The sequence below is a fragment of the Dermacentor andersoni genome, chromosome 4 (genome assembly GCF_023375885.2).
Source record: "Dermacentor andersoni chromosome 4, qqDerAnde1_hic_scaffold, whole genome shotgun sequence".
NCBI lineage: Eukaryota > Metazoa > Arthropoda > Arachnida > Ixodida > Ixodidae > Dermacentor > Dermacentor andersoni.
This window is the reverse complement of record NC_092817.1, coordinates 147376656-147401984: the sequence shown is the minus strand read 5'-3', so window position 1 is coordinate 147401984 and position 25329 is coordinate 147376656. Positions and strand designations below refer to the sequence as shown.

Genomic DNA, 25329 nt, shown 5'->3' with positions numbered 1-25329 from the left:
CCCGCTAATTATCGTCAATCAATGCAGACAGCTGAGCAAGCTTCGCTTGCATCGATTCCCACAGTGCGTGGGAACCGCATATTTTTTTTTCGTCTTTCACTGAGCGATGAGTGTGAAAAAGTCAGCACGTGTTAAGTAGCCGTAGCTACTTACGCACATACGACATTCGTTATTAAAACGTGCGGTAAACGAGCTTATCTGCACCTCCGATGAAATCGCAATGGAGCGCGTCAGCGTATTTCGCACGGTCAAGACAGCTCGGTTGCACTGGGAAGCACGCCAAAGACCGACGCTTTCGAAAGAAGTGAGATTCCCGCCATGCGTGTTTGCGCGCACTAAACAAGCGAACTTCGCGTATCGACGGAACACATTACATCAATATAAGCATTGTTTCAAGGAGTTGACATTCATGCACTGTAGCGCTGCGTATACAAGGCCCCGAATTCGTGTTCATTCGCGACGTCACATAGCACAGACCACAGCATCGCAGGGGCTTGGAGCCTGGTAAGCACTTTCCTGACACGGGCCCCGGCTCGAGATGGGCTCCGGCTTTAATCGGGCCCGTGATGGTCATGGTGTTTGTTAGTTGGTAGAACTGCCGAATATAAAAAAAAAAAATTGCCGTGTGTTCAATGGGGCTGGTTGGTTCATCTTTAGAATAAAAACAGGAACAGCGCCACACAGGACGAGCGAGTAAAGAGCACAGGACAGAGCGCTGTCCAGCGCTCCGTCCAGTGCTCTTTACTCGCTCGTCCTGTGTTGCGCTGTTCCAGTTATTATTCTAAAAAAAAATTACCGCTCTTACGAAATATTTGGATGAGTGGCACCTGCAGCGCTCACTGGAAGAGCCGGGCAGGCAGGTCACTTCATGCACAGAAACGCCAGACTCCACACATTAGCATTACGATTAGTGCAATTAGTGGTACGCGCCCGAGTCTGGCAAAACGGTATACCAGCGGTGACACCCACGCATTTACGGTCCGATCTTAATCGGTGTGACGTCCGTGCGTAACATTTTTTCGCGCACACTTGGGCCGCCGCGTACGCACCACTGATACTGGGTCAGTGGCCGGATAGACAAATTAACGTGGCTCATTGGTTATACATATGTGCAGCTGCATATGTGCTCGTTCTTGGTCAACCCCCAGAATGGGTATGTGCCACACTCTTCAAAAAAAAAAAAAAAAAGGTCAATTGAAATTTATTCGCTGCTGCGCGGAATCGAGCCCGGGTCACGTGCACTCAAGCAAAGCGGCCCGACGAATTTGCAAGCTGCGCGACGAACGCGCGTTGCGCGACTATAGTAATCTAGTACACCATAGCGCGACTATACCGCCTTTCTTTCTCGGCGCTACAGCGCATCCGTCCTGCCCCAGCGGGTTAGTCGCGAAACGTTTTGGAAGGGGCACGTGCGTGGCCGCGAGGCCTGTGGAGGTATTCTGAAAGAGTCCACCTAGTGGATGTGTCCATTTCGTCTGCTGCTGAAGTTCTCATTTACTGTGGCGCCTCGCTGCTGCGGTCGCGCAGCCCAGCCCAGCCAAATAGAACTTCAATAGCACACGGAATGGGCATGTCCACTAGGTGAATTCTTACAGAATACCTCCTCTGATCTATATCGGGGCAAAGTCCCCGCAAAAGAAAAGGAAGCGCGCACTACAGCAAACAGTAGTGCCGAGTACCATGTTGCAACTCTACTGGTATATAGCTATACGTCGGTGCGTTGCCGAAAACGTGCGTAGCACAAACTGCAACTCCACTTTGAAACGGAAAGCGGCCAGTGTTTCGTCCGGACTGCATTGTCAACCACTTAGTTGCCGCCTTTCATTGATGGCCAGCAAATTTATCGATAAACCCCTGAGTTACACTTGGGCGCCATTTAAAAACGTCACGTTGCTGACGAAGTCTTCTTGCAGCGTCGGCCCTGACTTGCTGGTGGTGGCAGCGCGTGCCTGACTTCACGGAATCGTCTAAGGCGCGGTAACATTGGGTCGATGCGAGATCGACAAGACGCTGATGCCAACGATTTGGCCGACTACACAGCACAGTGTGCCGCTGAGACCATTTTATCATTACATGCCGACATTACGCAACCGACGGGCGCGAATTGTAGGGCGAAGGGACTTCTTGTCGACGGCACCGACAAGATCAGCGTGCTGACCGTGATCGTTCAACCGAATCCCACGCGAGAGGCCGTTAAACCGATAACGCGATAGGCGAAGCGCCTTCGCGTGCATATTTAATTAGTCGCGCTCAACATGAGTCGAGGCATGCCTTCGAACTTGAAATGCAAAAGCTTCAGTCCTAAAACGCCGTGGACATGAAGTTTGAGTCAATGTTGATCGTGTTTAGCTATAAGGTTGGGTTATAGGCCTGGCCCCGTCGAGTTCGTACACCCGCTACCGATGGTCCTTAACCTTAGAATAAGCAGTTACGTCGGAGGAAACTACTCTTGTAGTTCAGTTGTGCCCCCATAGCGATTTGATATCAACCACTCCTCACTTCACACGGCGCAGACGCAATAAGCGGCAAGCCGCGTGCGACACGTACAGCGCTGTGCCAACATCTGCACGTCACCATTCCCGAACGCTGCCGGTCGCCTCCGCTAGTAGATGGGTAGGTCTGCACGTGTTGTCATGCTGACATATTTCTGCATTCCAGAGAAGCACTGTTTACCTCTGCGTCAAACGCGAAACGAGAGACAGTACATTCGGTACAGCAGAATAAACAATCGCCTCGCTTATTTACCAATGGTGTCAGCGATGGCACCCGCGTTTTGGGAGAGAACTATACATGGCCTATAATTAAGCGCTTATGCCGAGCACAGTTTTCTCTAATATTACTTTATGGCACGCGAAAACGGTAAGAATGAAGAAGTTACAGAAAAGCGAGAATCACAAATAACAGGCCGTAATATACGAGTCTCGATCACATGTTGCCGTTGATTAAGTGGCTCGGCCGCTCATATTGACTAGTCTCAAGGTGGAACAACGCGGCTCATGTGCACAACTTTAGAAAAAAGGGGAGGCCTAGCCCAGATGACCGAAGCGCGACAGCCGATTGCCCCCACGGCTAATACAGTCCCGTTCAAAAAAACGTGCTTCTGAAACGCGTAATTCTAGGTATAAACAAATACGTTTGTATTTTGATGACTGGTTTAGTAAAGCTCTCATGTGCTGCAGCACATGCCGGATCGCGAGAGAAAAATAACCCCGTGGTGTGGTATATCTTCGACGGGGCGGCCGGACGGGAGACCCACGGCGTGAGGCCTAACGACCGGGCACGATGCGCCGCACAAGACGAGCCGGACTGCTCAATTCGGGGACCAGACAAAGAATGCGTTTATTCCGTTGAGGCTGAAGAGAATGCAGCAGGGTACACTTACAGCATTAGGCGCAGAGCGGCGCTAGCGGTCATAACCATTCGAAACCGAAACTGGATACCGAAACAGGATATCACGTCACCTCTCCCTTGAAAGAAAATGCGCAACTCGCTCTCCTCGCTCGAGAAAAGCAAGAGCTATGATTTACAGAAGAATACAGAAGTGTAAGCAGTTATATAATGAATAAGGTTTTCAAATAGTATGAATTATGGACATGTATCATTTACGCATTTCAGTTGGCGTTGGCCAATGCAAAATAAATGCAGTGGAAATGTGACTCACTACCTGCCATGTGTTGTCTAACATGAAATGAGTTGTGCATATATATCACATGTAAGCACCATAACACAAGTGCTTGGTGGACGACATCCTTATGCAGTAGAAAGTTCAGGTCAATGCACATATTACAGACTTTTTTTCTAAGTAGACATCTATTGGTTCCCAATTTTTTTAAAGAAAGAAGCATACAATATGAAGACACTGAAAATGAACACAAGTTCCTGAACACAATTGCATTGACATTTGGTAAGTACCCGTGTTGGCAGGACAACTAAAAGGTGCGTACTTGCACATACACGTCATACATGATAATAAGAATTCACTGAGTACAAGAGACAGACAATGCAAACATTCATGTGCCCCTTGGACAACACGAATTTATTTATTTATTTCGTGTACCCTCAGGGCCAGAGGCATTAAAGAGGGGAGTGGTTACATCAAATACGAAAAAAAGAAAAAAGTACAGTGCAGCAAAATAGTTAATAGTACAGAAATAGATGGTTCACGGTTATACAATGTTATTTGAGTGTTCCTGGAGTGCTGGTCAATAAAATTAAATACGGTGCATGCAGTGCAGTAATACAGTGTTCCGGTAATACAAAACAAAAACAGTGATACAATTGGTAGTACAAAAACACAAATGAAATTCTCCTGTTTATACAATGTTATCTAATACTGCCGTGAAGTGCTGATGGTCAACAATAGTAGCGGTTGAGGCTGGTAGGCGATTCCACTCGGCAGATGTACGCGGAAGGAATGATTGAGACATGACATTGGTTTGGCATAATGAAATTCCAACTTTGTTATTGTGATCTAACCTTGATGAAATGTATTGAGGAGGGGAGATAAGTTCGTCGCGAAGTGAAGGATGATGAAATATCTTATGAAAAAGTGAAAGTCTAAGGCCTTTACGGCGAGAGGCTAAAGATGGCAAATCAAGGTTTAATTTCATTACAGAAGTGCTGGCAGTTCGGTTATAATTAGAAAAAACGAAACGAGCAGAGTTATTTTGTACCATTTCTAAAGAGTGAATCAGGTTTTTCTGAAAGGGATCCCAAACTGCTCCGGCGTACTCAAGTTTTGAGCGGACTAGTGACTTGTATAACATTAATTTTAGGGAAGACGGTGCCTTAGTGAAATTGCGTTTTAGGTATCCCAGCATGCGGTTAGCATTTTTAATTACGTAAGAAGCGTGCATGGACCACGAGAGGTTTCTAGTAATATGGACACCAAGATATTTGTAGGAGGAAACAGGGTCTAAGGGGAGATTATTAACGCAGTAAGAAGGAAGCTGGTTAGAAGTTCTGGACACGCGCATAAATTTACATTTTTTAATATTTAATTCCATTGACCATGATTGGCACCAAGTAGAAATAGCGTTAAGGTCGGATTGAAGAGAAGATATGTCAGTGTCACATATTATTTCCCTGAAGATTACGCAATCATCGGCGAATAAGTGAATGTTAGAGGAAACACAAGAGGGTAGATCATTTATGTAAATTAAAAAAAGGAGGGGACCAAGTACCGACCCTTGAGGTACGCCGGACTGTACTCTGCTCGGTTGAGATGTTGAGTCATTAGCAAAGACAAACTGTGAACGGTTAGAAAGAAAGCACTCAAGCCATGCTAGCAGTCTGGGATCAATGTTAATTCGATGCAGCTTAAACATTAGAAGGTTATGGCACACTTTGTCAAACGCTTTCGAAAAGTCTAAAAATATACAGTCGGCAGTTGAAGAGCGGTCAAGAATGACGTTTAGCTTATGCGTAAATAAAACTAGTTGTGTTTCACATGAATATGTCTTGCGGAAGCCATGTTGCGATGGTGAAAAAAATGAGTTAGTTTCAAGAAAGCTAGCAAGATTAGAGGCAAGTATATGTTCTAACATCTTACATGGAATGGAAGTGAGCGAGATAGGGCGGTAGTTATATGGAGAATGTTTGTCACCCGACTTATGGAGTGGGATCACCTTCCCAATCTTCCATTCATCGGGCAAAGAACCCTTATCTAGCGACTGTTGGAAGATCATTCCTAGGAAAATTGAAGAGTAACAGCTAGTGCTTTTCAAAAATTTCGCGTTTATTAAATCGTGTCCTGGAGCCGAAGATAGTTTTAAAGATGAGATAATTGGTATGATGCCTGCTGGTTCAATGATTATGGGAAACATTGCTTGGTAATCGTAGTCGTGCGTGGATGGAAGAGTAATGTGTGTAGTTGATGAAAAGTTGTTCATGAAAACATCATTAAGCGCGGACGCACATTGATTAGTTGGAATAACATTTCCAGAGCTATCGATTAAGGTTATCATGTCGTCCGCCTTGGGGTTAATGACGCGCCAGAATTTCTTGGTGTCGGTTTTAAGCATTAAAGGCAAGGTATTGCCAAGGAAGTGATCTTTGGCTTGTTTAAGTGCGGCTACATGCTCATCTGCCGCCAGTTTGTATTTGGTCCAGTGGTTTACGCTAGGTGAACGTTTGGCTAATTTGTGCAGGCGTTTCTTTTTATTAGACAGGCGCTTGAGACGGATGTTGTACCATGGGGCGTTTAGATTACATGCAATGGTGCGCAGTGGGATGTATTTGTTTGTTAGTTCCGCAATTTTTGCAGCAAACATATTCCAGTTGGTCTGAACGGTACGGCTGTCGAAGTTGTTTATAAATACGTCTAGAAAAGCAGATAATTCGGCGTTGATTGCTTCAAAATTTCCTTTTGCGTAGTCCCGAAAAGATTTGAATTTTTTACCGGTTTTTGGCCGCAAAATATTTAAGTCAAACGAAAGTGCTGAATGGTCGCTCAAGCCGGGTAAATAGGTGATGTCGGAAACTAGGTCGGGCCGCGATGTTAATAGAAGGTCAAGTGTGTTCCCAACGGATTCGGTAGTGCGTGTGGGTTGAGTAACAAGTTGTGAAAGTGAGAAGACAGAGCACATGTCTAAGAACTCATTGGCTAATGAAGAAAAAGGGTGTAAAGTTGGAGGTTCAGTATTCCATATTATGTTCGGTAGATTAAAATCGCCAAGCAAATATAAGGGTAATGTAGGATGACGAGATGTAACAATATTAATGATATCATGCATCTCGTTTACGAAGTTAGATGAATAAGTTGGGGGGCGGTAACAAACACCAATGATTATCTTCTGGTGATTGATTTCAATGATGGCCCAAACCGTTTCGAGGTCAGTATTGACATGAATACACTGAGATGGGAAATCTTTAGAAATCGCTAAGAGCACGCCGCCTCCCTGACGCATTGTACGGTCACAACGATACAGTGAAAAATAGTGCGCGGTTTGAAGAATTTCGTTATCTTGAATCTGTGAATGTAGCCACGTTTCGGTAAGCACAAAGATGTCGGCGTTGCAAGTCTCCAAGGCAGATTCTAAGGAAGTGCGCTTATTCATGACGCTTCGAATATTTGTAAAGAACACAGATACGATGCATGATTCTCGTGATTCTCGTCCACATCCCCTCACGTTTTCCTAACTGGGCACGTGCTGGGAATTTGCATGCCCGCCGTTATCTCGTGGTTCATATGGCGCATGCTCGTTGACGGTGTCTGTTGCCGGGTCATAGACGAACTGTTTTTTATTCATTATTAGTTTGGTGTACCTTAACTGGAAAGGGCATGGTTGGGGCTGGCTTTTAGCGTACTCAATTAGTTTTTTACGGACGTGACGGGTGGCGGGCGAAAAATCTTCGGAGATAGAAATACCCTTTTCTTTCAGCTGTGCGCGCATAGAAAATACTTTGTCTTTTATTTTCGTGTTGGTAAATTTAACTACAATTGGGCGACACTTATTAGGCGTGTAGTGACTAATGCGATGAGCACGTTCGATTGCCGTGTCAGGCAGGCTGTCGATTACACCGGTTAGTGCTTCTCTTATGCGTGATTCGGACTGTTCCCACGATTCCCGAAAGTCACGGATGCCATGAAATATGAGGTTGTTGCGTCGCGATCTGTCCTCAAGTTCGTCAACGCGCATTAGTAAAGAGTCAAGCCGAGTTGTTTGGGCTTGAGCCGACGCCTGAATGCCAGTCATTTCATCATGGAGATGGTCTAGAACATTTGTTTTTTCTTCAAGGTTGTCTAATCTTTTCTGGATACATTCCATTTTGGTCTCGATGTTCTTTTGACCAACCTTAATAGCCTTGACGTCGTTAACCAACTCGGCCTGACCCTTAGCAGATTGTACAGAACGAGCCTGAAGGTCTTTTAACAGCCGGAAAAGAACTTCCGTCTGCTCAGAAGGATTTGATGGCAAATTCTGCAGCTCGAGTAATGCCTCAGTACGCGTAGTAGGACCTGGATTAGTTTCCACGTCACCTGAGCACAATAACAGCAACGCCATAGAGAAACAATCTGCGACAATTTCACAGAGCACTTGTTGGCACGGAAGCAATAGCAAGAATGGGTCGTCACTTTTCTTAGCATAAAGCGGAAAGTTTTTACAGACCTGCGAAGTGGAAAGGTGCGTTGTATGAGCCATGGTGCTCCAAATGCTGCTTCCGTGCCAACTAAACGGACTGACGCTCGGACAGCCGCTTAAGTTGCCACTGCGATGTGACGACACGGTTGACGATGATGGTGCGCAGAAGGCTGGGCGCAGTAGTTGTAGTGGGTCGATGTGGAGATAGTTGCCGGTCTGCTGGTAGATTGTGGCCTTGCTTGATAGTACCAGTGGTTGCGAAGGGTCATACTCCGAATACGCTGTGCACGGACACAGCAGCAACAAGAACGCGAAGATCGCCTGCGAAGTGGAAAGGTGCGTTGTATGAGCCATGGTGCTCCAAATGCTGCTTCCGTGCCAAATGAGTGGCTCATTCGCTCTGAGCCTCAGTCGAGACAGCTCTGTGGCCGTCATGGATTGAAGAATGTGTATAATGCAAGTTTACACTGTATGAATGCAGGGAATCCCCCCCTCCCCCTTGTGAGGATACTGTGGGACCTAAGTAACATGAAAAGACTTTTGGCATAAAAAGACGAATTCGTATGATGGTCACTACCGTTGTGAAGATGTGCGTACTGCACGTTTACTCTACAAGAAGTGTAAGATACAAGAAATGTATTTATAAGGTATACCCTCTGCGAGGATACTAAAGGGCTTGAAGGATGTTCCTACCATTAGGATCCATTATTTATTCTGCAAGTAACATGCAGTACAGCAGTAGACACAGAGTAACTTGGAGATGTCTGCATTGCACCTCTTTTCTGCCAGAAATCCCCCATTTTGAAGGATTCTACATGTGTAATATTTACCTAACAAACATGTAAGGAAGGACGTTTCTGGCGTAAGAGCCGAATTCGCATGGGAGGGCTGAAACCTCTGTAAAAACCCAAGGCAGTAAAGTTACCTGGAACGTAATCCTTACACCATGCCAGAGTTTGTCTGTGACGTGTAGACCTGCGGAGAAAATGATTCTGGTTGCAGAGTAGGACTAGAGAAGTTATTGCTCGTACAGGAACTGGAATGCGTGTCGGTGTCATGAGTGCCTTGAGGAGCCGTGTCTTGGGATGGAGTGTCGTACGTAAGCTCAGGAGATCCTTCCGTATGGGGTGAACCCGGTTGCAGGGGTGAAACAGGAGGTTGTAATGAAGTGGATGCAGGAGGAAAACCGGTACCAGTAGGAACTGGAAGAAAAAATGTAAAACTATCATCAAAGGATGTGGTGTCATTGAAATGACTCCTTTCATCTGTTGTTTCATCCTGTCGTACCGGGTATTTCACCAATTTTAGAAGCATTCCAACGCTTGTCATTTTCAAGCTAGAAAGTACTTCGACCTATTTTACGATAAATCTTGAACGGACCGGCATATTTCGGACCAGATTTACGTGAGGTACGTGCTCGGACAGGATCTCCTGGTTGAAACTGAGGGAGTTTGGATGCGCGACGACAATCTACATACTCGTTGGTATTTCCCTGTTTTTGATGTACTCGACTCTGCACTTCCTGGCGCAACTTCGGAGAAGCGAATTCAGGATGAATTGGAGGCATGTTTGCGATGTCAAGTTTTCAGTTAACGACTATGGAGCAGCATCGCTGGAGACACACTGCTAGTGATATGTGGAGTAAACCTGTAAATTGCTAAGTATTCTACGACTGCAAACCTGAGGTCTCGCTGTTCCAAAATAGCAATTTGTAGGGATTCTTTGAGGACACGATTAAATCTTTCTACCGGACCATTGATTGGCCTGTGTGGGTATAAAGAGAAGACAAGAAATGTTCAATGCCTCTCTCCTTCTGGAAGTTCTGAAATTCTGCAGAAGTCAACAATGGTCTATTCTCGGACACTATACCATCATAAGGTCCTTGTCTACTGAATATGGAAATAAGACTGCGTATGATGGTTTCGGATGTGACTGAAGGCATAAAAGCAACTTCGGACCACAACGATAGTCAACAATGACTAAAGCAAAACGTGCATACTGTGAAGCATGATCAAGATGACCTATTATGTCTATGGCTACTTTTTCCCGTGGTCTTAACGGCTATTCGACTGGTTGTAATGGAGCAAAAGAAGATTTGGCAGATTTGTCTGCTTGTTGACACACAAAGCGGTTTCAGACAAGTTCCTCAACTTGTCTATCCATGAGTCCACCAGTAGATGCCTCTCAGTGTGAGCTTTGTTTTAGTGATGCCTAAATGACCATCAGCAATAGACAGGAGATTCTGACGCAAAGAAACCGGAGGTACGATACCTTCCCCTCGGAGGAGCACATTATCAACGTAGGATAATTCAGACTGTAAGGGAGGATATGCCTGTAATTCTGGCGGAAGAACCCTAACATTTCTCTACCCTTTAACTATATTTTCTTTAACGCTTGGGAAACTGGATCTGCCTGCGTCGCAGCTTGGAACTTTTCCTTTGTAATACATGCTGAAACCAAAGACACTATTTCCTCATCTAATGCTGGTTCAGATTCGGAAGCAACAGCTAGGCGTCACAATGCATCCGCAATGACATTTTGGTCATCTTTGCGGTACTCAAGAACAAAACTCTAGTACAGTACTTTTGCACTCCACCTTGAAATCCTTAATGGACGCTGTCCAGAACTTTTTGAAGGCAGTAATGAACAAGAGCTTGGTGATCAGTTCATAGTGTGAACTGTCTACCCCACGAGTAAACATGCCAATGTTCACACGCAAAAAGGCATGCCAATGCTTTCCATTCGCCCACGAAGTACCGTCGACCTGCGGAAGATAACGTTCGAGGTGCAAAAGCCACTGTAAAGGGCTCATTAATAAAGGGAAAAACCAAACATCCACCCATTCGTAGAAACTGCTACAAAGGGCTCATTTTCGCATTTTTGCTGAAGGACGGTTCCTAAGTCAGCGTCAGAAACACCAACCGTTACAACAACACGAAGATGCGGTTGAAACATGCGTGCCACCGGACGTGATGCAAGTACGTCATTAATCGCATGAAAGCTGTGTTCAGTATCCCGATCCCAGACAAAGGCTTATCCTTGCCTTAGAAGTTTCCTTAGCGGTTCCACTAAGACGTCATACTGCGATATAAATATTGCATAATGTGCCGTGAGGCCCAGAAATGAATGTAGAGCCTTTTTTGTCATTAAGCTGTGGTGCCTCCACAATTGCCTAGATTTTGCTATGCATCGGGGAAATGCCATTTGCGGAAATTTTATGTCATAGGAAAGTTAATTCTGGGACACTGAATACGCACTTGTGGTTAAGCTGCATGCCTGCATTATTTATCCTAGACAGGACTGTTTCCAAATTTCTGTCGTGGTCACGTTGAGTGTGACCCCACACAAGCACATCGTCAAGGTAGCACAAGGTGCCTGGAGAGTCTTTCAGAACAGATGACATGATCTGCTGGAAAGCGGTTGACGCAGATGCCAAACCGAAACACACACGCTTGAAGCGGAAAAGACCGTCATGAGTTATAAAAGTAGTAAGCTCACAGCTTTTCTCGGATAATAAAACCTGATGATAAGCGGACTGCAAGTCCAACTTACTAAAGATTGTAGCACCAGCGAGTCGATGCAACAGTTCGTCAGCTCTCGGTAGTGGAAAGGCGTCGATGATGATAGCCTTGTTGGGGTGTTGAAGATCGACGCAAAGTCGAATGGAATTGTCCTTCTTCCGAACGACGACGAGCGGAGAAATCCACTCGGACGCAGTGACTCGTTCGATGACATCAGCTGATTCCAGGCGTTGCAGCTCGGCGGAGACTTGCTCCCGGAGAACCAGAGGTAGAGGACGCAGTTTCGCTGAGACTGGTTGCACTGAAGGTCTGAGACGAACGTCGTGGATGAAGCTCTTTACAAGTCCCAATGGTCCTGAGAACAGATGGGCGAACTCTGCTGGAGCGTTGTGTGGTAGAGACGAAAGCTGAACGTTTGGGTCGGCTGGAACTTCTGATACTTGTTGACATGTGGGCGAAGACCCTTGAATGTCAATACCGAAACCTTGAATGGCGTCTAGGCCCAGAAGAGAAGTGCCTTGGTTTGTGACGTGGAATGTCGCTACTGCAGCCTTGTTGCGGTACTGGACGAGCACAGAGAAATGTCCTGAATGGAATATTTCTTGCTGCGAATAATTCTTCAATCGGCTCGAAGGAGACAAGGGAAAACCTTTGGAATTTTCTTCGTACATGGGGTGGTTTATCAGCGACACTGTAGCTCCTGTATCCACGAGCAGTCTGAGTGGAGTATGAATGAATGAATGTGTGGTGTTTATTGGCGCAAGGGCCAGGTATGGCCAAAGAGCGCCATGCCCGTGGGAATGAGTTCGCAGTGTAGTTATGTGTTCTATGAAATTGGTGTGACGTGGCTGTAAAAGGGCCTAGAAATAGTCGCTCTAAAGAACGTAAAATCTATGTGTAATAAGATTATCGCAATGACAAATGACATGTACTACGAGTATTAATATGCATTGCGAATAGATGATATCATATACAAAATATGTCAGATGCTAAATTTGGCTACATCACCACTGTCTCCTTAGAGCCCTTGAAACATGAGGGCCTAGAGGCATGTGCTAAACAAAACAACTATCCCAGCAGCATCCTCTGGAAAGAGGATGCGCTACGAATATAATGGACTTATAACATGTAGCATAACATCATTCAAGAAACCGAGCACTGTTTTGGTGTTAAAGAGTGGTTCTTGACCAAGAAACAGCCGGGTGATAAGGGATACAACAGCGGTATGAAAAAGGAAAATGTTTCTTTCTCTCAGCTTCGGCCTCCCGACACTCCAAAAGGACGTGAAGGACGGTCAGCCTTTCATCACATCTATCCCAGGTTGGAGGCTCATTTCCAGTAAGTAGAAAATTGTGAGTACCAAATGTGTGTCCTATGCTGAGACGACAGAATAGGACATCTGTTCGGCGTGACTTTGTTGTGGAAGGCCAGAAACCTAACTGTGGCTTTATCACGTGCAGGTTATTTGTTTCTGCGTCCCGCATGCATTGCCAGTGGTTTCGCAGTTTCTTTCGTAAGAGAGGCCTCAGATCTGTAACAGGGGCCGCAGCGATATGATTAACAGCGTAGGATGCGATTGACTTGTCCATCTCGTCCACCAGAACGTTACCCTCGATGCCCCTATGGCCAGTTACCCAACATATAATGATATGCTGATTAAATAGATACGCTTTACACAGGTAGGAATAGAGTTCAGTAAGCACTGGATTCTTGTACCTACAGAGTGACATCAAGGCCTTCACGACGCTTAGGGAGTCTGTATATATAACTGCTTTTTGGAGTTTTGATTTCATTACATGCTTCACAGCCGACAATAGTGCGTAGGCCTCGGCCGTAAAGATACTTGTTTCCGTATGCAGTACATCGGATTCCGAGAAGGAGGGAGCGATGGCTGGATAGGACACCCCGGCATGTGACTCGGAAGCGTCTGTGTAGAACTGTGCACGAGTGTTTGTACTGAAGTTCTAGGAAACGCATTCGGATTTCGACCTCTGGTGCGTGCTTTGTAACTACTAGAAATGATATGTCACATCCTACCAGCTGCCACTCCCAAGGAGGTAACAGCTTGGTTGGATGCATTAAGCGATGCTCGAGGAGTGGGGCATGCATTTCATCACTAAGCTCCCTCACACGCAGCGAGAAAGGCTGTCTTCCAGAGGGACGATTGCGGAAAAGTGTAGCACACATCATATAGGCAACGGTATTAAAACATATATAGATGTTCATGATTATGGTGTATTCTGAGAAAATATATGAGGCGGATGTATGTTCTCTGCAAGTGGAGTGACCACTGAGGGCGATCAGGGAGTTGGGGGAAGGAACTAGCCATAAAGATATGTTGAAATTTCGGCAGCAACGCCAGCCACCCACCATGGAGTACTACAAGGGCCATGAAATAGGTCCTGCAAACGCCAGCTGTACGTTACCACTCTAACCGAATAAGACATTACCTATAGGTAGGCTACTCACACAGGGTTAACCATCGCTGCCTAGAAAATGGGAAGCGATGCAGAAGAGAGGAGAAGACAGGAAAGGTTAAAAGTGAGAGAGAAAAACGAGGATTGCAGAGGAGGATAGGAAAAGGCAACTACTGATTTCCCCTGGATGGGTCAGTCCGGAGGTGCCGTCTACGTGAAGCTGAGGCCAAAGGGGTGTGTTGCCTTCGCCGAGGGGCCTTAAAGGTCCAAACACTCACTATCGGCTCAATCCCCAGGGTCCCCTTTTCCCCGGACACGGCTAAGCCGCGCACGGTTAGACGCAGGAGGGTCCAACCCTCATGTGCTCGGGTACGTGGTGTCGCAACACACCAAATGCCTGCTGCTGCAAATACACCTGCGGGCGTTTGATTGGAGTATTCGCAATGAGGACTACAACGTAAATTATTGCCGAACCGGAATTCAGTGCTTGAATTGTAAGCACATACGAGACTGAAGAGGCTGATTCTGTCTCAGGTGTAGATGAAACAAAGTGAGCTCGAGTGGGACTGTCGATGCGTTCGGTTCCTCGAACGGCAAACTGTAGCGCAATGTCCCATTTTTCCGCACGCGCAGCAGGTAACGTGCTTGGCCAGACAGCCTGAATCGGATGCGATGTGGCGAGGTGAAGCACGTATCGGTAGCAATGGAGTGCGATGTCTCAAGTGGTTTCGCGGAGTTCGGACCGGGCGCCATGTTTGCCGGCCTCCCCAGGTCGCAACCTTCCGCCATGCCATCGGGTGCCATCTTGAACCCGCTGGGTCGAGGGATAAGGCTAGTCGGGACCACCATCTTGCGTACCCGGGCGAGGAAAGTGACGGTTGTCGGCGCCATCTTGGTGTTGCGTCGAGACGCGATGGACGTGCGCGCCGCTGAAAACTTCAAGCTCCTTGTGAACTTGCTCCACGCTTCGTCCGATTTCCTCGGCCTTCTTGAGCATGAGGGATGGTCCTTTGTAGAGTAACTTCTCTCATATTCATGCTGATGCGAAGCCGTGCAAGAGTTGGTCACGAAGGGACTCGTCGTGCCAAGCGCCGAACGCACAAGCAGGCGCTAGCCTTTGTAATGCGGTGACGAAGTCCTGGGAGGTTTCCCCGGGTCGCTGTTTCCTGTCCCTGAAGATAATACGATGTACGAGGGGATTTGTGCCTTATTGATAATGTCGGTCGAAGATGCGAAGAATGTCTTCGAATGTTACAGTTCTCAGGTCCGTTTGCGACGCCAGGTCATAGTAGGGACGCTGCCCCTCAAAGCCTAAATTACTCAGTAAAATGGCTTTCTTCCGCTCGTCTTGTAGTGCCTCACCTCCGGTCACCTGGAGAAATGTGCAAAAAGAACGGTTCCAAGTCACCCACGGTACCAAGGAGTACCGCGTAATGCAAGTAAAGGCGGCATGGGAGGTGCGGACGCCATGCTGGGCACCGAGAACAAACGCGGGGGAGTTGAGGTTGGTGGAGCAGAAGTAGACGCAGTTGTAGCGTCTTGCATGCCGGAAGCCGTATAGGAGCAGTAGTAGAAAGGCGAAGGCAAATACCAAGCAGAACAAACGGCTTACTTCGTCGCCAGTTTGTGGTAGCTTCGACGGGGCGGCCGGACGGGAGGCCTACGGCGTGAGGCCTAACGGCCGGGCGTGAGGCCTAACAACCGGCGCGATGCGCCGCAAAAGAAAAGCCGGATGGCTCAAGTCAGGGACCAGACAAAGAATGCGTTTATTCCGTTGAGGGGAAAGGAAATACAGCAGGGTACACTTACAGCGTTAAACACGGAGGAGGGCTAGCGGTCATAAACATTCGAAACCGAAACTGGATACCGAAACAGGATATCACACGTGCCTTCTAGAACGTTGGCCGTCGTCTGCTCTTTAGTTTTATTGCAAGTGACAAGAGTATAAGGAGCAGCTCTACACGGCTTTTGCGCTGGTTTACATGTACACGGCACATTTACTACTCGTTTTCCGACCTTAAAATGAATCAGCTGTTATTGAACAAGTATACTTATAAAAAATGCATTTATCGCAACCATTACAAACCTGGGGCGAGAACACTGTCGAAACAGGAAAGGTACAAAAATAATTCATTCATTGTTTTCAATAAATACTCTTGCTATTAAATAGCATAAAATTTCTATTTTTTGTTTTTGTGTTTTTACAAACTTATTTTCAAGAATCTAATAGGCCTTTTTTTCCCTTTTGACTTTTCTTTTGCAAGCCTGCAGTCTCGCCAGTTCGCGCAAGGCGTTCCGTGCGAGTTTTCCGCCATGGAGCCCAGCGCGGTGACATCAGAATGCGATCCTTTGTTGCCGAACGAGCCTCGTGTCGCCTCTACGTCCACACCACCAAGGAGCCTCGATAAGAAGAACAAGAGTGGCCACATCCCGAATAACAATTCACGCAACATGATCTTCCACTGCTACACGTATTGGCGTAACAAGGAGCCTGTACGCAGCGTCGAGGACACGACAAAGTTTGTCGCCGAGCTGCACGGTGTCATCCAAAGCACAGTGTTGAAGGTAAGGAGGGAGGTCAAAGTGTTGCATATTTCAGGTGGCAAACTGTCGACGCCCTCGCGAAAGCGCCCACGAAATGCGGAGAAAAGAAGACGCAGCACGAAGTATGACAGCTTCACGTTGACCGCTTAGGTCACGTGCGCACGATTTCTTTCGCCGCAACGAGACGCCGACGGTCGAGAAGATAACTAACGAGTTCTCGAAGCGAATGGATCTCCGATCACTGAAGCGGTGTACTGTGCGTCGCCTGCTTGTCGAGATCGGATGCAAGCACGAGAAGAGAAGCAGCAATTTATTTATTTATTTGTCTATTTATTTATTTATTTATTTACTTATACTGCAGACCAATATAGGGCTATAGCAGGAGAGGGTACATTATACGCGGAACAATTCGCTGCTTATCGACCGGGATGACATCGCTGAATGGCGGAATCGCTACTTTCGTGACGTGCAGCGCTACCGGGCTGAAGGCCGCCAGATATTTTTGCTGGACGAGACATGGGTGACTGCGGTGTACACTCGGTCAATTGTGTGGACAGACACCGTGGTGCAGAAGCGCGGACGCCTGTACGCTCGAGCAAATGGCCTGTTGATGGGTCTGAAACAACCTTCTGGAAAAGGCCAGCGCCTAATTGTGACGCACATTGGCAGCGAAGATGGCTTCGTCGACGGCTGCTTGGATGTATTCCGAGACCAATAACCAGGCGACTACCACGAAGAAATGGACGGCAATCGCTTGGAGGGATGATCTAATGACGTTCTGCAGAAGTTGCCAGCTGGTAGTGTCATTGTTTTGGACAATGCACCTTACCATACCCGGCGAGAAGAGAAATTGCCGACGACCGCTTGGAAGAAGGAAAAAAATACAGGAGTGGCTCAAAAGCAAGAACATGAACACAACGAAAGGATGGTGAAAAAGCAGCTGCTTGAGTTGGTTGCATCTGTAAAGTAACGCTTCCTGATCTACATCGCAGACAATGCAGCTGAAGGGGCCCATTGCATCGTACTCAGGCTCCTACCGCACCCCTGCGAATTTAATCCTGTCGAGCTCGTGTGGGCAAAGGTGAAAAATGGCACCGCTGCGGATAATAGAGACTTCAAACTGTCCCCGGTCGGAGACGTTTTGAGAGCAAATATCAAGCACGTAACGGCGGAAGACTGGAGGAAGAACATTCACCACGGGATGGACCTGGGGCCAAAGTTCTGGCTTGACACGTCTCGAAGTGACCACATCCAACCCATCATCATCCAAATGCGTGAAGATGACACTGAAGAAAGCGACTCCGACTGCTAGTTGTCCGGCTATGAACCACTCGACGAAGCATAACAGCTTCTTTTACTGAAAGGACATCCCTTATTAGGCCTACCAAAATTTTGCTGGTAGGTTCGCAGCAGCCAACCATCCTCCCGTGGCCTCTCAAATAAATAAGCACTTCATTTGGTGGCATATGCCTTTTAATGGAAGCTCAATTCTGAAAAAGCAATTTCCTGCACAGATCGGGCTCATTTTAAGTACTGACATGGAAACATGCTTAAATGCTGAAACATGTGAACGCAAACACAGTTATTAACCCTGAATAACTATGTGGGGCCCAAAATGCTCATGCAGGCAGCCGCTGTCCAGCATGACACGAAAAAGCAGTAGTCAACGTGAAATTGACAGCCACTCTTAGCAGCCTGCACGCCAAAGCACATTCACGTGGTTGCATTGTTTATTTTGGTTATCTGGCTCAGGCAAATAATGCGAATATGAGAACAATTATAAAACACCGTAATCTTAGTGAGGCCCAAAATGCTTGCTAGGGCAGCCATTCTCGAGTTGACGGGCCCTATGGTGAAGCAGCAGCAGCGGTGGCGAAATTGACCGCCAACGTCCGCAGCCTGCATGTCGAAAGGAAAACAATAGCTGTCGTGTTGGAGCCATCGTCAAAGTTTACGTGGGCCTATAGAGGCCAATACAGGCAGCCAAGCAATAACAAAAACACACCGTCGGCTCGGTTTAATCCACCGCACAGTCACTGTTAATTTCATTAAGCCACTTGAACAAATAAGAGCAATGCAAACAGAGTGACATGCCCCTGTTAGGCGGCCGTTTTCCAGGTAGTTGTGCTGCCCCTACTGTTCTTTCCAACCTGTTGAGATGAATAATGCCAATGTAAGAACGCCCAAAATACTCTATTGAACAGCCACCATCGAGCATGACGGGCCCTATGATGAAATAACAGTAGTCGGGGAACGCTTGAAAGGCACAGTTAGTAGTGCGCACTTCAAAACGAAGTCATGTCGTAGCCATTGTTGGTGAAACAGCGGTAGTCAACGCGAAATTGACAGCCACTGTTGGCAGGTTGCATGCCAATGCATATTCATATGGTTGCATAGCTTATACTGAATATTTGGCTCAGGCAAGTAATGCGAATAAAAGAACAATTATCAAACATCATTAGCTTAGTGAGGCCCAAAATACTCATTCGGGTAGCTATTAATAGCTACCCGAAGTCGAGGGCACGCTTGAAAGGCACCATTAGCAGTCTGCACTTCAATGCGCAGTCATGTCACAGCCATTGTTGGTGAAACAGAGGTAATCAACGCGAAATTGACAACCACTGTTGGCAGCTTGCATGCGAAAGCAGAATTATGTGGTTGCATTGTTTATTTTGGTTATCTGGCTCAGGCACGTAATGCGAATAAGATAACAATTATCAAACATCATTAGCTTAGTGAGGCCCAGGAAACTCATTTGGACAACCACCGTCGAGGTTGATGGGCCCCTTGGTGAAATAGCAGCAGTCAGGGGCACGCTTGAAGACACCTTTAGCAGTCTGCATTTCAAAGCACAGCCATGCCTAGCCATTGTAAGTGAAACATCAGTAGTCAACGCGAAATTGGCAGCCACTGTTAGCAGCTTGTATGCCAAAGCATAATTATGTGGTTGCATTGTTCATTTTGGTAATCTGGTTCAGGCAAGTAATGCGAATAAGAGAACAATTATCAAACATCATTAGCTTAGTGAGGCCCAAAATACTCATTTGGGTAGATATTAATAGCAGTAGTCGAGGGCATGCTTGAAAGGTACTGTTAGCAGTCTTCACTTCAAATCACAGTCATGCCGTAGCCATTGTTTAATTTGTTTATCTGACTGGGCAAGTAACACGAATGCAAGCACAATTATTCACCTTGAATAGCTCTGCTAGCATTGTTTGTATTAAAAATGCTTAGTAAAGTTGAATGTTTTATTGAGGCATTTTTAAAATTTTCAGGCCGTTGGCATAGCGACGGCGAGATTCAGACAATGTCATTAATGAAGTAATAAATGGTGAAAGTTGCAAAAGCTCTCAGTGCACTGCTTTACTGGGCTTCATTCAGGGAAAACTGTCTTTGTAACGAGGAAAGCGTCAGACAGGGAATGACAACCCAATGCACAATGTTATTCGTGTTGAAAATTTGTACCAGCATATGTGATGGGCAGCGAAATCTTCTGTTTACTAAGTCTGGAAGGGTGAAAAATGCAGCAACATAGCAAGGTGCTGTTTCGCAACATGGCATTCTTTCATGTGCACGTCTGGCGAGCTGCCGCATGCACTGATGCATAAACGAACATGGGTAAGAGGCAGAGTAACTCTGCAACTCACGTGACGCTTTTAATAAAATGTATCTGAAACCCTTCAGTTTTCATCATAATCATCAGCCTATTTTATGTTCACTGCAGGGACGAATGCCTCTCCCTGCGATCTCAAATTACCCCTATCCTGCGCCAACCGATTCCGTCTAGCGCCTGCGAATTTCTTAATTTTATCACCCCACCTAGTCTTCTGCCGTCCTCGACTGCGTTTCCCTTCTCTTAACACCCATTTTGTAACCCTAATCGTCCACCGGTTATCTAACCCACACTTTACGTGACCTGCCCAGCTCCATTTCTTTCTCTTAATGTCAATCAGAATATCGGTTATCCCTGTTTGCTCTCTGATCCACACCGCTATCTTCCTGTCTCTTAACGTTACACCTAAAATTATTCGTTCCATCGCTCTTTGCGCGGCTCCTAACTTGTTTTGGAGCTTCTTTATCAGTCTCCAAGTTTCTGCTCTATATGTCAGCACCGGCAGAATGCATTGATTGTACACCTTTCTTTTAAATGATGATGGTAAGCTTCCAGTCAGGATATGACAATGTCTGCTGAATGGGCTCCAACCCATTTTTATTCTTCTGTGCATTTCCTTCTCATGATCAGGGTCCCCTGTGAGTAATTGACCTAGGTAAACGCACTCCTTCACAGACTCTTGGGGCTTACTGGCGATCCTGAACTCTTGTACCCTTGCCCGACTATTGACCCTTATCTTTCTGTTCTGCATATTAATCTTCAACCCCACTCATACTCTCTCTGTTCAGGTCCTCAATAATTTGTTGTAACTCGTCCCCAGTGTTGCTGAACATGACAATATCACCTGCAAATCTAAGGTTGCTGAGATCTTCGCCGTTGATCTTTGCTGAACATGACAATGTCACCTGCAAATCTAAGGTTGCTGAGATCTTCGCCTTTGATCCTTGCTTCCTTGCCTTCTTTCCTTGCTTCCTTGCCTTCCCAACTTAATAGCTTGAATACTTCTTCCAAGCATGTGGTGAATAGCATTGGAGAGATTGTGTTTCCTTGTCTGACCCTTTTCTTTATAGGTCAGGAGGCGGCCCACAGGAGAGGGAGACACGGGACACAAACCCAAGAATGCGACGATCCTTAGCTGCAGGGCTGGTGACATATGCGGAAAAAGCGAGAGAAGGTCTGAATGTTGCAGCCAGAATGGGAAGGGCCCGAACAGACTTCATAGGGGTGCCTCCGAGGAAGTAGGCTGGACAAGCAGCTGTTTTGTTGTGGCTGATATTATGGCAGCATTTTTTGCAATTGTACTACAAGGTTTTTCATTGTAGGCCCAGTCGTTCACCTTTACGTTATGTATTTATTTCACGCGCATATGCTGTCCATGGGCATAATGTTGCAGTGGAAGTGTTAACTTGTTAATCAAACACATTCTGCAAGGATGCAGTAGGAACTTGGTTTGGAGTTGATCCATTTCCTGACTACAGTTTATAGTATCGCAGCGAGAAATGTTTTAGTGGAAGCTGAAGAGATTTGGGCAGTTTGAGCATATCGACTGCACAAAGCACTGATGACACCTTTTCACATTCACCGCAATGCACTCAGATCATCTGCCTTTTCCATAAACAACACCAAGCACAAAAGATCAAAAGCCCATTACCCTTTCACCGACGCAGTACGTGCTGTTTCTCAAGCAGGCATCGAAACAATCCTGGTATACGCGGCTGCATGCATTGGTCTTGCATGATACATGTCCTATGCATTATTGGGGTGCACATATTGCAAACATTTTTTTTGCAGTGCTCAAGTATAAGGACACACTGACTCAAAAATGACTGAGCTGTGTCATGTTTCCTTCAGTGCGTCAGCGTTCTTGAGTGCTGCACGAGCGATTTATCCCCAACTAGCCCATAAGATGCCTGCACTTATGAATACTGTGAATTTGTACTGAACTGGATTCACATGCTGAATAGAATAGCACACTGCCAGCTGAAACGGACGGCGTGGCTGATGAAGCACGTACTTCCCATGGTTCGGCTACTAGTGTCTTTCGCTTTCGAAAGTTATGTTTGCCACTGGAAACAGCACAGAGCTCGCACGTTGAACTTGAGTCACCTGAGACCGCACGAAACGCGCCGCGGTTCAGCACCCGAAGTTCCACACGGTTCATTCACCAAAGCACACAACACACGAAGTCAGGAGTGCCATATTTTAAATCGCTGCTGCGCCAAACGGAACTGAAAATTCATTTCCTTCGACAGAGTTTTTCAGCTGGGCTCGTTCACTCGCCAGTTAACATTGGCAGTAGGCGAGTGCTTATTATCCAGACTGCAGAGTTCGGAAGCATGATTCTATTCGTTTCGAGCGCGACAAAATACACATACACCAAGCACAGACGTTGCGGCAATCGGGATTCGGTTGGATGTTTTAGAAGACGATCGCATTGAGACCGCTGGAACTCAGTGGGCAGGTTGGACTTGTCGGCGGCGTTGGAAGTCGGTTCGGATCCGCGTCGCACTGCCGCAATCCACGGTCGTCGGTCGTGTCGTTGTCGGCCTACTACCACAACACTGTCTTTCAGGAACAGTGTCACGCGCGTCGTGCGTCCAAAGAACTCCGACGATCGTTGGTGTCGGCGACTTCGCATGGGCGGCCATCATAGGCATAGCAGCCGGAGGCCTTGCAGACTCCGATTGGTTGATGCCGGCGACGCATCGCAGTTTCTGATTGGTGCACGCCGGCGCAGCGCCGCCATGCGTCGGCGAACTTCTAGCATCGGCAGTCGACAAAATCTGTGCGCGTCGTCACGCTTCGCCCTGTTCCCGACCGACGCATTGGCGCATGCCGAAGCTCGCCGACGCGTGCCTTTATATGTATTGACCCGGACGATGGGCAGCGCCCCCGTACTACTCCGGGAAAGCATCTGCGTTAGTAACGCGTCGGCGTCGGTGGTTCAGTGGTAGAATACTCGCCTGCCACGCGGGTGGCCCGGGTTCGATTCCCGGCCGACGCAGGTTTTTTTCTGTTTTGCTAAATGAAAATTAAAATAACAAAGGAAATAAAAAGCTTCGCTGTTGTGTATTTGACGATTAAGATTGACCAGAAAGTAAAACAAAATAAAAGTCGCACGATTACGATACGTTCTAATTCAAAACATGAGCGCAGCTGAGCGCGTGTTTTCATTTCACGATATACCGAGGCAAATAATTTGAGACCGAAACTGCTCGCGCCTTCGTCTTCATCTCCTTCCACAGCTGGCTCCGATGCCGCTCATCATGCCAGCGTTCTCACACTGCACCCTCCCTATACGAAGGCGCTGACGGCACTGGCCCACTGCCAGTCGGTGCGGTGATCTCGGTCTGAAATTATTTGCCGCGGTATATCGCGAAATGAAAACACGTATTCAGTTGCGCTCAAGTTTTGAATTAGGACGTATCGTAATCGTCGGACTTTTATTTTGTTTTACTTTCTGGTCAATTTTAGTCGTCAAATACACAACAGTGAAGCTTTTTATTTTCTTCAGATTTAATTTTTCTTACAAAAAAAAAAAAAAAACTTTGCGTCGGCCGGGAATCGAACCCGGGCCACCCGCGTGGCAGGCGAGTATTCTACCACTGAACCACCGACGCCGACGGCTTACAGACGCAGATGCTTTCCCGGAGTAGCACGGGGGCGCTGCCCATCGTCCGGCTCAATATATATGTAGGTCACTGAGCCGGCGAGTGCGTGTTCGCGAACGCATGCCTCGCCGGGGGGCAGGGAGCGACACTGGAGGAACAAAGGCTTCTCTGGTCGCGCCAAAACGCAGCTTGAGGAATTGTTCAACAAGAATAGAGCTCACGCACACCGTATCGCTCGTCCGCACATTTCAAGGCAATTTCATGTTATGTGTTACTGCTTACGACGAGCGCCTGCGAAGTGTACAGGAGAAAGCTGGAATCGCCGCACTGCGGTATTCCAATTGGGGACCGTTGAGAAGAAGAACAGAATGGTGGAACAGTAGCACCAAACGAAACAAAACTATTGTATTTCTCCCGTTTTTTGAGGCAGCCGCTTCAACCCGAGGGAGACGTGGTTTAAAGTGACCATCGGAAGACGCGAAGACCAACGCCGTTACGTGCAAGACTACCAACGCGACGATGGAGAGCTTGTAAAGTTCGATGCTGACTACAATACGGCGTGGCTGCTCGGCAGGGCCGCTTCGAAAGCAAAGATACGAGAAGCGATGGTGCTCGAGGGAGGTACTGTGAGCATTGACGTCAGCTCGGTGGACTGCTTTAAATACTTTCGTGCCGTTCACTAAAGCGACGCGGAATAGGAGGGCCGAGTAACTTTGACACCGACAGTCACTCATCTCCCTCCATGTACAAAACAAGCAACAAGAACAACAGTCGCAGCTGATAGCCGCCATTTAACAGCTAATGCAAAACAAGGAACGCCGTCCAAGTGAAACTCCAAGGCGGAGTACTTTTAACGGGTCGACAAGAGCTCAAAGGACGTGATTGTATTATGAGCAGGCTTGCGAACGTAATTATTGGAATAGTCACACCGAAAAAGGTTCATAACTTGCGCCTGTTTCTTTCCAGAAACGCTAAAGAATGGCACGATCTCCCGCAACTTAGATCGAGTACGTCACCGAGTGTTGGAACAAGTGGAGCCAAAGATTTTTGTCGATGTTCAACTTAAACCCCGTTGAACATAGGGAGAAAGTGATCTCATATAACCTTAACCCCTACTCATAACATTAACAACCAGACTCTATCAGTCGTGTGTACGTACAAATATTTGGGAGTAGTGATAACATCAGATCTTAGGTGGAATGAACATGTAACATACATTTATAATAAAGCAACGAAGAAACTATGCTTTTTAAGGCGATCAATAGGAAACGCTTCACCTGAAATAAAACTTTTAGCATATAAAACATTCACCCGACATATTCTAGAATACGCTGCGATTGTTTGGTATCCGCCCACACAAATCAACGTCACTAAAAATGAGAAAGTGCAAAGAAAACCAGCAATGTTTATTTTCAATTCGTACAGATCGCACACATCCCCATCATCTCTTCTAGAAGCTGCAGAGCTGGAAAACCTTGCAATAAAGCGTTACCGAGACAGAATGAAATTTTTCTACTTACTCTATAACAGTCAATCGGG

General features: G+C 46.8%; 1 protein-coding gene and 2 non-coding genes across 3 annotated transcripts; 1 reads left to right on the top strand and 2 right to left on the bottom strand.

The window, feature by feature from the left end:
- Positions 1-6947: 6947 nt before the first annotated feature.
- Positions 6948-8458, bottom strand: LOC126537745 (uncharacterized). Its single transcript, XM_072287540.1, has one exon. It carries the CDS (start codon positions 8436-8438, stop codon positions 7137-7139), a length of 1302 nt encoding a protein of 433 aa, XP_072143641.1. The 5' UTR covers positions 8439-8458; the 3' UTR covers positions 6948-7136.
- A 14654-nt stretch (positions 8459-23112) lies between these two features.
- TRNAG-GCC (transfer RNA glycine (anticodon GCC)) lies at positions 23113-23183 on the top strand. The gene has a single exon. It is a non-coding gene; the product is annotated as a tRNA-Gly (tRNA).
- A 545-nt stretch (positions 23184-23728) lies between these two features.
- Positions 23729-23799, bottom strand: TRNAG-GCC (transfer RNA glycine (anticodon GCC)). The gene has a single exon. It is a non-coding gene; the product is annotated as a tRNA-Gly (tRNA).
- Positions 23800-25329: the final 1530 nt, after the last annotated feature.